This window comes from Camelus bactrianus, chromosome 6 (genome assembly GCF_048773025.1).
Source record: "Camelus bactrianus isolate YW-2024 breed Bactrian camel chromosome 6, ASM4877302v1, whole genome shotgun sequence".
Lineage (NCBI taxonomy): Eukaryota > Metazoa > Chordata > Mammalia > Artiodactyla > Camelidae > Camelus > Camelus bactrianus.
Window position 1 is genome coordinate 30,650,023 of NC_133544.1, and position 12,023 is coordinate 30,662,045.

At 34.3% G+C, this 12,023-nt stretch overlaps 1 protein-coding gene across 6 annotated transcripts in view; it reads right to left on the reverse strand.

Annotated features, from left to right (window-relative positions):
- The window catches only part of GPHN (gephyrin), a 429,918-nt gene that overhangs the window by 69,870 nt on the left and 348,025 nt on the right, over window positions 1-12,023 (reverse strand). For all 6 annotated transcript variants that reach the window (XM_010962279.3, XM_010962275.3, XM_074365373.1 and 3 more), the window contains 3 exons: window positions 8,425-8,480; window positions 2,638-2,757; window positions 1,036-1,094 (listed from right to left, as the gene is read on the reverse strand). In XM_010962279.3, coding sequence (XP_010960581.1) covers window positions 1,036-1,094; window positions 2,638-2,757; window positions 8,425-8,480 — 235 coding nt within the window. The remainder of the gene's footprint in view (window positions 1-1,035; window positions 1,095-2,637; window positions 2,758-8,424; window positions 8,481-12,023) is intronic.

Consider the following 12,023-nt stretch of genomic DNA (forward strand, 5'->3'; position numbering starts at 1 on the left):
AGTCAAAGCAGAACCATTAGCAGTATGACTAAGAACAATATTTTCTCAACTCAGAGGGAAACTTTAGTGTCAGTGAAGGAGGACACTCAAGGGGGAAAAAAGTTAAAAGATGAGGCAGGAACAGAACAGTAAAATGAGATTCTAAAACGCTATACCTTTTTAATTAACAAAATTAAACCACACAATAGAAGACAGAAATAGATTTGTATCTACTATTGCTAAACAGGAATATGTTACTTTATGCTTGAAAATTATTTGACAAATTGCTTTGTACCATATTATAGTCAAGAACACCAATTGTAAACTTTCTTTGATGCAAGTCAAGAATTTATATGAAAACAGATTTAATGCCATTAATGATAAGAGACCCACAGCTTGTCAGCTTTGTGGTAAGAATAATGCTAATGAGGATACAGTCATGGAAATAATTTAGGTTGGTCCAGCTCTGCAGCCACAGAGGTCCATTCATCTTAGCCTGTTGCCAGAGGAATGGGAGAGGTATAGCTTTGTTACAAAATGTTGAACAAATTAGTACTAATGGAGTCAGAGAAAACATATTTCATTGTAAGTAAAAGTATTTGAAGTATATGCACCACTTACAGTAGGACAGTAGTCTCAACTATGTATACAAAGAGTAGCACATTATCCCATTATTACTGGTAATCAGTAGACAAGGGGCTATCAGCTAATTATATAAAGATTCAACTCTAGGATTATCTAAGTTAGTATCAAATTCTGGACTATCAAATTTGGATTACCTAGGAGTACAATTAACTGTGGATTATGTAGGCTCATGCCTCTACTCTACCTCCGTCTCATGTTGCTTTTGAATATTTCATTTGCCTTTATCAACTTTACAAAAAAGTAGGTAGAGCTGACATGGTATACAGAATTCAGGAAATTAATTTTGCTATTAAAGCCCTGAAAGCTAATGGTTAATTGACAGAGCTCTGCATTTATAAGCCAAGGTTTCCTGAATTCATGGTCATGTTAGAAACAGAAGTTAGCTCTCCACTCTCTATGTTATGAACTTACCTGATATCTTGGCCTGGCCGAGCTTGTACTAGAATTCGTACTTCAAGTTCCTCAGTGCCCTATGAGAGCAAGTCATGTAATTTCAAATAGAACAATCTAACAGAATTTTGATTAACAGAATTTAACTACTTAATTTAACTACTTGCTTTATCATCAGATAGGCCTAGAATATATAAACATATAGAGGAACAGAAAACCCTTTGTTAAACCCTTTGAACATGATGAATTTCTACCACAGGTTCCCAAAAAATTAGGTGTAATGTCAAGGAATGAATGAATGAATAAATAAATTTAAAAACATTTTCACTAATTCTCATGCTTTAAAAAATGTACCAATTCAAATATTGACTCTTACTTTTTAAGTAGCATTTTCAAGAAAAAACAAAAAAAAAAATGTAGATGGCTACCTTAATAGATAGAGAGAATGTGTGTGGAGATAGCTTGTCTCTCCTGTTCCCATAAATTATAGGTTAAATACTATGCTGAGGTTCCCAAATATCTGGAGAAATTTCAGTGAAGGACTTATAGTTTGCCTGGTAGTAGATTTCTATAAATCAATTGTGATCATCATTTTTACATTTATGGGCTGTGAATAACATTGTGGCACTGGAACTGTGTCTTGTCATCTGGCAGAGTCTGTGGATGCATGTGTTTTGGATTTCAATGCTCTGCTGGCTTCCCTGATGCTAATAAATCTGTTGGACAGTTTTAGCAGCAGGGCAATGTGATCTGTATGCCAAGAGTTGAATTTTATAAGCCTTACTTGTGGGAAGGTGATTAAAAGGAAAATCTCCAAATCAAGAAAAGAGGGTGTCTCTCAGCTGGTCAAATTTTACTATATACCCAGCTGAGAAGAATATATATTTATTTTTAACTCTAAATTTAAAAATATAAGATATCTTAAACTTCTTCACAAAACAAGTAAGAGAGCCAGTCATTAAAACCTCAGTTGAAACTATTCTTTTATTAATGACTGATCCTCTGGTTTCAATAATTGCCAAGTTTCAGTGAGATAAAAGTCCCCCTGGACCAAAAAAGATCCCACGGTCCTTTAATCTAGGCAATAGAGGGGAAATTCGCATAAATTTAATGTTTCTAGGCTGTAATCTGGTGGCACAGATTTTCTTGAATTATAGAAAACCAAAGCTGAAAAGGTCACTTGGTTTAAAAACCTGGCTTAGTGGAATATTCAAGAACTTGCCCAAGAGTCTTTGTTGAATTCTTCTCTGTTAAATTCTCCTTCACATTTTATCAGAGCTAGTCTCAATGAACTAATTTCTCAGCTAGAAGATATGTTAACAATTAATATCTCTGCTCTTCTATCTTGAGATAGATTCTTTCCTTGTTTGTGTGTGAAATTTCTTGGATCAAATGTAGTTCAAATTCTGCTATAGTCACAGTAATGATCATAAAAACATCTATAACAAAACATTTTCAAGACTTAGGCCATTCCTTATTTACTGGAGGCCCATAAATAACAACGTAAGATCCCAACATTACCAAAAAAAAAAAAAAGGGTTAATTTCATAAACATTGCAGAAAATGGGCATGACTTATAATATCGTCATAGGAATGGAGCCATAAGACCTGGTGATGACGTACATCATCAGATTCCCTGATAAGTTCAGTATCTTCCACTTGTACTACTGCATCAGCACCGCAGGGGATTGGAGCACCTGTTGTAACCCGCATGACTTGTCCTGGCATTACTGTCTGAGTTGGCTGCAAATACAAACATATAGGAAAGAGTTGATTTACTTTGCTGCTGAAAAGGAAAATTCAGCAGGAGATGCAACAGTTTTGGAAACAAACCATAAAACCCAGTCTTTTTTTTGGGAAAATGTAATAAAAGTCACAAGTAAGTCCATTTACACCAAAGAGGCTTTAACCTGATTTAAGGTAATGACTATTTGATGTCTTTCTTGGCCTTGTTTTCCTTTTGAAGAACTGCCACTTACATTTGCCACTATTGTCTCTCCCTCAAATAATGTGAATTTTCTTAATATATGTAAAGTGATTTGACAGTCTTTTAAAAAATACCATGCAATATGATTTTATGAATGACAATTATGAAAAACCAGCATGTTGATCATGTACTGAAGTTCTGATGTTTGAGAAATGCAGTACTTTATTAACCAAAATTTCGGTTAAATAAAGGCGAGCCAGGAAAATTACTTTAACTATTGTTCCTGAAAATCTTTCTAAAGTATATTAGTTCACCTTGCAATTAATAATAAAAATTTAGCAAATGTAATTAAATATTTAAAAATGATTCCAGTGTTTACAATGATTTGGGTTAACCATTATATCCAAGATTTTCATTGTCTGAACTCTCATATGGATGGTAAAGAGACTGACTATAGGATCTGCCCTGCAAAATTCTCCCAGTATAGGAAAAAGCGTATTTCTGTCAGATCCATCTAATACGTTTGCTCTGGCCTCAAAAGAATCACTTGTCATGGGCCATGATTTAGGTCAGAGTTGGGAAAAGGGATGCTTTAAATTTCCCCAAAAGGAAAATTCTGAGATAATATTAACTCCCCAATAAAAAAGGTATCTTTTCAAAGATATTTGGTTCTTTTAGGTTACAACAATGAGACTATGCTTAATACTACTGAGCTTAAACATACTACTAAACACTTAAAAATGGTTAAGATGATATATTTTATGTTATATATATTTTTTTACCACATTAAAAAAATTAGGGAACGGTTAAGGAAAAACATCCTTCCACTAAATGTACAATCAAAGTATTACTGGAAATGTATTTGTTAGAAAAGCCTTTAAAAGCTTATCTCCATGATATTATTGCTGTGACCAATACCACCAGTAGCTAATATTTCTGAACACATAATCTGTGCTAGGCTCACTGTTAAGTGCATTATTATATTCTTGAATATAAGCGCTACAAAGACAGAAATTTGTTTCATTTTCTGTTTGCCTCTCTAGATCACATCATCATTTTCCATTCTGTGCTGTGGCCCAGAGCGCTTATCTCTATGGAATGCTTCAACCAGGTTCCCAACACTCTGGCTTCTGGTTAGGTTTAGCCAGTGGGAGGGGCCAACAAGAGATCAGAGAGTAGGAGAAAGAGAAGTAGAGTTTTTATTCCCCTTGCTGTTTCCCTGCTGGGCTAAGTCTGGTGATGGCTATGTCATTTCCACCTCTGACACCATAGCTCCTACTGGTGGCTGTATCCCACAGATATGAATCTCTCCAGGTCCATGTACCACGTCTCCCTTCGCCCCTTCAGCTCTGTTGCTCACACCTGAGGGCTTCACATTCCTTTGTTAGTTTCCCTTAATCCTGTTTATATCTTGGATAGAGTCTTTGCATTAATCTTCTTTAACCATTCCTTTTCCAGACACATTTATTGCTCTAGCATCCCAAAGCCTAGAAAGTGTCTGGCACAAAGTTGGTAGTCAATAAATATTTCTAGAATGAATAAACATGCATGATCTCGTTATCACAGCAAATACATGAAGTATGCATTCTTTTTGGCTTACAATTCCAGTGTTCTCCCTGCTTTTTTCCCACAAGTCACTGGAGAAAGAGCTTCTTGGGATCAGATCTGGCATTTGAGCTATGCACTTTATATCCCCTTATTCTGTTATTTAAATAAAAGACATTTCAGGCGTATTCAGAATTGCTACATTCTCACGTAATTTTCTACCAAGACAATGAATAGAACAACAACAACAAAAAAAACCTTACGGCCCAATGCATTAATTTTTTTTCAACCCTAGATACTACTTATTATCTGGTGTATCTCTCAATCCACTAAACATGACCATTTTGCAGTGCAATGATTTCTGATGAAAAGTATTAAACTTTTGATATGACATACGTGCTTTTTAGTGGAGATGCCAATGTCAAAATTATCTTCTGAGGCCGCGGAATAAAAATATTTAATATAGGCCTAAAGAAGCTCTTTTTTCTTTTCCTTTTCTTTCGTTTTTTTCTGAAAGTGCCTTTCTGGTTAAGGCAGAAAGTGAATCCCAAAGTGAGTTTCAGAGCAGTTGCTTCTTAAGCTGAAGTGTGTTGGCCTGGAGCCCTGCCTCAATTTAGTCCCATTCAATGTACCATATTCTGTAAATTTGCTTTAAGTTTTACTGTGGTTGTTCCTGTAATTTACTCTACTTCTTGGCTTAAACAAACTCTTAAGTATTTTTGTGTGGCTATTAAATAAAAAATTTGGCTCCCATCCAAGGCCATTAATTCTAAGTGGTGGGTGGGTGAAGAATTCCTACCAGTTCAGTTATATTAAATCTAATGTAAAAGATATTATTGGATATACAAAAACATTTATATATCCACTTAGACATATAAACTGCAACTGAGTTAAATCAAACAAAAAAACTCTAGCAATACATGAAGTACTTCCTTTAGATTGTTAAGACTAGTAACTAATTCTTTTTTATTTTTATTGATATACATACCTTATATACTTTATGAAAAGTAAAAACTATCAAAATCTTGATTTTCCTTAATAGAGGTACTGAATTGGATTTTTTGAACTTTGCCTAATGATAGCACTTCATAATTACGTAACTGAAATTGAAAGTGTCCAATGCTAATCAATGGGACCAAACTCTAAGTGATTCAAGATCAAGTATTTTGATACACCAATAAAACTGTTGTAGATCACTGCCTCAGTGTATGCAATGGCACCCAAGTGCTTGAGTGTATGTACTTTCAGTAAGTGAGCAATTTGGCTCCTCCAAGATCTCTCAGATTGCTATAAAGCATGTCTGTGTATGATACATTAGTTATAGATAAAGAATATCAAAGATAACTTGAGGAAAAACCCTGTATTCTTATATAGTTTTGGTCTTATTTCCCATCAAACTTTTTTTTTTACATTTTTTTTTGAGTTACAGTCATTTTACTATGTTGTGTCAAATTCCAGTGTAGAGCACAATTTTTCAGTTACATATGAACATACATATATTCATTGTCACATTTTTTTTTCCGCTGTGAGTTACCACAAGATCTTGTATATATTTCCCTGTGCTATACAGTATAATCTTGTTTATCTATTCTGCATATGCCTGTCAGTATCTACAAAAACTTTCATAAGAACTTATAAGAAGCTGGTAACTTTAAAGTTTCACAACTTTTCTTGTGTTCTTATTTATCAGCTGGAAGTCTTAACTAGTAAATAAAGTTTAAGGGACATAAGGCTCTTAACAATCAGCTACCCATCCCTAAGTATACTAGGCTATGATTACTACAAACTATTTGCAATTTCCTAATTCCATGCAATTTTTCAAACACCTCTGGGTCTTGACCTACATACTATTTTCTGCTTAGAATGTTCCTTTCTCATTTCTGTTTTTGTAAAACTTCCTTAGGCCCAGCTCCTATATCATCTGCCTAACCCTTCTAGGATGAAATGCTCTCTGTTGTGCTCCATAGCACATGCCTGATAGCATTAATTAAACACTTAATATATTGTGTTATATTTAATTACATATGATATATTTAGTTATATATATTGTGCTTTATTTAGTTATATTTATAGTCTGTCTCCTTTACTAGATGTAAACTTGTTAAAGGTAGTAACCATGTATTAATTGATCCCTAGAACCTAGCACAGGGCTTGATACAAACAGTAGGTATATTTGATAAATGTTAAACAGACTCAATTGAAGATCAAAGACGTTCTCCTTGAATAATTGATATTTTGGGGCTTTGTTAAAAAATGAACGCTTTAGATGTCCATTGCTGATGGAAATATGTACCAAGAGGTCAAGTAAGTTATGAGGTCACAGTGTAAGTCATTTATGATAAAGGGACTCAGGCCTAGTTGTTCTTTTTTGTCAGGAAAACAGTCATGAAGACCAAAACCAGTCTGTTTGGTCTGTTCTGTCCACAGTATGCAGAAAGATCTAATTACTTTAGTGCCAGGCTTAGCTTCAGAGGCCTGTACACAGTACCCCTCAGTGCTTGGATGGAGAGGTGAGGGAGCTAGGGTCACCACCACCAGCACCATCCTTCTCCTGTATACTTCCCCACCCCCTCTCTTTTCTTAGTACATATGGGAGTACATGCTAAGGCATGGGACATAGCTTTTGCTCAAACAGTCCTATTTATTTATTTATTTATTTATTTATTTCCTTCTTTATTTTTATATAATGTTTATGAGTGCTTGGTGGTAGCAGAAGAGAAACATGCATTGGTCTTCCTCTGGTTCTAGTTAATAAGGAAGGAGCTCTTTTATTCAACTTTCACAATTCATTGGATTAACTACACTCTCTTCTTCCTCTTAAACATAATGATGCCCACAGCACACTTTAAGTTTGAGGTTGTTAGCCTCTTGGATACCTGTAAATTATTTGTCTAAGATTCAGTTGAGGTTGTTCTCAAACTTGTTTGTGCCAGTTTGTGGCAATAGTTGCTAATGAATTAAGTTATTTAAATAAATATTACATAAACCAATAACATATGAGTGTGAAAAGAGTTATTTTTCCCAATAAAAATTAAGTTAAACCTTTGAAAAACTTATTTAAAAAAGCTGTTAAAAAGAACTGTCAAATTAAGTGTGGGTGAAGCAACTGTAAAAAAAATTGTAAAAAATATAATAAAAATCTAGAAGAATTCTAAACTTAGATACTTTGCAAAGGTCCTTAAAATTTTCTCCACTTTAAAGAAATCAAAACTGGAAATCATATACAATACCTTTTGGGTATAATTGAACAAGAAAGACCAGATAGAGGTTCAAAAAGATACTTACTAAAAGTCTTGGCTCTCCATCAAATTACTGACAAATAAATGTTCATTTATTTATGTTAAATTTATATTTATTTTAATAATAAAAGATAATTTCTCACTTCGACTTATTTCCAATTAGATGGCCAATTACTTGTCTTAAAAGCATTAAACAGGAGGATTTCTATTGTACTTCTACTATGGCCCATTAGTGCTTCATTTCTTAGTAGAAATATACATATTCCTGCTCCCTGGTTAACTCCCTAATGAGAAAAATTAATTTAAGTGATTAGCTAGAGAGATTAAATAATCTGTTCCTTCTAAATTTCCCTGTTTGTAACACAAGTCTTAGAAGACCACTTAGAAGCTGTAGTTCTATTTAGAACATTAATGTTTATACAGGAAGAAAGATTCATTCAATGCAGGGCTAGAAAATGCTTGTGGGGCATGTCTGAGACATACTAACAATACCATCCCGTATATTAATAGACTCAGATTCTTTCAGTTAAGAATAAATTCACTTGGTTCTTTCTCATGGGAACCATCCTTTAATCTCTTTGATAATCTGTCTAATCCTTCTCTAAAATTTCCATTACAACAATGGCAGAAGTCTAGAATTAGATGCTGAAAGTCCATGAAACTAAAATCTTTCAGGCCTTTCAGGCCTATGAACCTCACCTGTTCACCAGCTTGGGATTCCCCAATGATGAAACGATCTCCTGGGCCATCAGCAGCTGTGAGATGAACAGAACCAAGAACAAACATCAGAATAGACCTATAGCAAGGAATAAGAACCTAGTGTTGGAATTCTAAAATTTGACTCAAGTGATCAGATAAGGTTTCAGGAAAGTGGAGTACTTTTCTGACCTCCTTGTTGAGACAATGGCTTTGTTACTACTGGTTTGATCTTTGGTATCCACAGCTCACAAGTACCAACAGAAGTGGTCCTAATCGTGCCCTTTCTTGGTGTCTCTGGAAATGGTTTTCCTGTTGCTCCATTATTTCCACTTCTGTACTTTTAAATAGGAAGTTCTTTTAGCCTATCCTACTTAATAAATACCACCTTATCCATGGGTATATATGTGATGTGTGTGTGCACACTTCTAGAGAGGTACATATGAAGTAGGAAGTGAAGCAGAAAGAATGTATATTCTTTTCTTTATTTGACACTCGAAGTAAATGAGTTATGGAATGAAGAAACTCAGGTAGGAAAAGCTAATAATTATCTTGAACAAATTCTGCTTAGTGGTGGAGCTAGGACTGAAATCCAGTCCCTGAATTTCCAATATGGTATATATTTTTTATGATGGATCAAAATGTTATTTCCTAATCAAAATACATAGGCAGTGCTGCATCACAATTTCCACTGACTGTTTATTTTTAAATCGGAAGAAACACGTTCAGAATTGAGACGGAAAGAAATTCTTATCCATTATTTTTTCTACATACAGTATATTAATGGCTAGATGAAAAAACATTCCTGGAGATAAATGTATTCAGAAAGGTTTTCTTCACATATATTGTGGATTTCAGACCAAAACTACTGGCGAGGCAATGTCTATATGTGTTTTATCATCATGACCATTACCTCCTTGTCATCTGCACACAGCAAAGGTTTGGGGGCACATACACAGAAAAGGTAACATTGTTTATATGAATAATTTAATCATATTTGCAGTCATGCTGATAAATAATAAAAAGAAGTATTTCTCCTCTTTTAAAGAGGACATACAAAATCCATTTTTTCTTTATGTGACTACAAAGTGGTATCTTTTTCTGAAGGTTTATACACAATACTGTTTCTAACAAGCCATTTTTTTCTGCAAATGGCTTTGGTTAACCTGAGGTGAAGAGGAACAAAAATTAACATTGGACTTCAGACAATACCACAGAGCTACACTAATCAAAACAGCATGGTATTGATATAAAAAACAGACATATGAATCAGTGGAACAGAATACAGAGGTCAGAAACAAACCCACAAACTTTTGGTCAATTAATCTTTGACAAAGAAGGCAAGAATGTACAATGGAGTACAGACAGTCTCTTCAGCAAATGGTATTGGAAAAACTGGACAGCTGCATGTAAATCAATGAAGCTAGAATATTCCCTTACACCATACACAAAAGTAAACTCAAAATGGCTTAAAGGCTTACACATAAGACAAGACACTACAAACTTCTTAGAAGAAAAGATAGGCAAAACATCTGACATAAATCTCAGCAATGTTCTCCTAGGGCAGCCTACCCAGGCAATAGAAATAAAAACAAAAATAAACAAATGGGACCTAATTAAACTTATAAGCTTTTGAACAGCAAAGGAAACTGTAAGCAAAACAAAAAGACAACCTATGGAATGGGAGAAAACATTTACAAAAGATGAGACTGACAAGGGCTTAATTTCCAGAATATATAAGCAGCTCATACAACTTAATAACAAAAAAACCAACAACCCAATCCAAAAATGGGCAGAAGACCTATACAAGCAATTCTCCCATGAAGACATACAAATGGTCAATAGGCACATTAAAAAATTCTCAATACCGCTAATTACCAGAGAAATGCAAATTAAAACTACAATAAAGTATCACCTCACACCAGTCAGAATGGCTATCAATCAAAAGTCCACAAGCGATAAAGCCTGGAGAGGGTGTGGAGAAAAGGGAACCCTCCTACACTGTTTGTGGGAATATAGTTTGGTGCAGCTGTTATGGAAAACAGTATGGAGATTCCTCAAAAGACTAAAAGTAGACTTACCATGTGATCCAGCAATCCCACTCCTGGGCATATATCCAGAAGGAACCTTAATTCAAAAAGATACATGCACCCCAATGTTCATAGTCACACTATTTACAATAGCCAAGACATGGAGACAACCTAAATGTCCATTGACAGATGACTGGATAAAGAAGCTGTGATATGTTTATACAATGGAATACTACTCAGCCATAAAAAAGGAATAAAATAATGCCCTTTGCAGCACGATGGATGGACCTGGAGACTGTCATTCTATGTGAAGTAAGCCAGAAAGGAAGAAAATACCATATGATATCACTTATATGTGGAATCTAAAAAAAAAGACAAACAAACTTATTTACAAAACAGAAACAGACTCACAGACATAGAAAACAAACTTATGGTTACCAGGTGGGGGGGAGAGGGTGGGAAGATCGAGATTTGCAGATACTAACTAACATATATATATAATAGATAAACAAATTCATACTGTATAGCACAGGGAACTATATTCAATATTTTGTAGTAACTTATGGTGAAGAATATGAAAATGAATATATGTTCATGTATGACTGAAGCATTGTGCTGTGCACCAGAAATTGATATAACATTGTAAACTGACTGTACTTCAATAAAATACACACACACACACACAAACATTGGGTGTCTTCTATGTACTGAATGTTATATCCTGTACTTTTTAGACATTGTCTCAGTTAATAAACTCTTGGCTTTCTTATGTTTTTTGCAATCCTATTATATTTTCAGTGTTCACGTGTAAAAACAAGAACATTGTAGTTTTCCTGCAATGGTGTTATTATGCTGCTTTCATGGGTTCTTTTTTCTTCTGAAAAAAATGAAATGATTTAAAACAGACATAGAAGTCATTGCTTCAACAATTACGAACATTTTGCCAATTTTGTTTCCTCTATCTCTTTCTATATTTCTTCTCTATGAAGTTGTATCTGACTTTCCTTCCTTCCAGAGTCACTTGGTGAGGATGAATATTACCTCATGAAACTTACTTTTGTTTATATATATGCATGGATATATATATATATTTATACGTATTGTATATGTTACATACATATGTATGTGTATATCATTAGCTTGTGATGTATGACGTATGTCTGTATCTCTTTTGTTTTCCCAGTGTATTCCTGAAATAACTCTAATTATGGTTTCCTGTGGTATTTGTAATCATTTGCTTATTTGTCTCAGGGAAATTCCTGGTACTTGCTGAAGAGAAGGTATTAAGTAAAAGTTCAATATGCGAAGTATTCAAATGTTCAATAAATGAATGAGTGTGGCTCCTAAGAATCTTTTTAGAAATATGCATGCATGAATGAACAAATAAATAATATTTTCCAGCACAGAATGCTGTATTTTGAATGCCTCCCATTTTCTGCTGGTCCATGGTTTTCTTCAAAATGTGAGTCAACATTCACCATCTTTAGAATGTTCAGAAAGATTGCTCTGATTAATCCTGTGTAACTTAGATTATATCTAGCATAGTGCCTAGCTCATCACTGATGTTCAAGA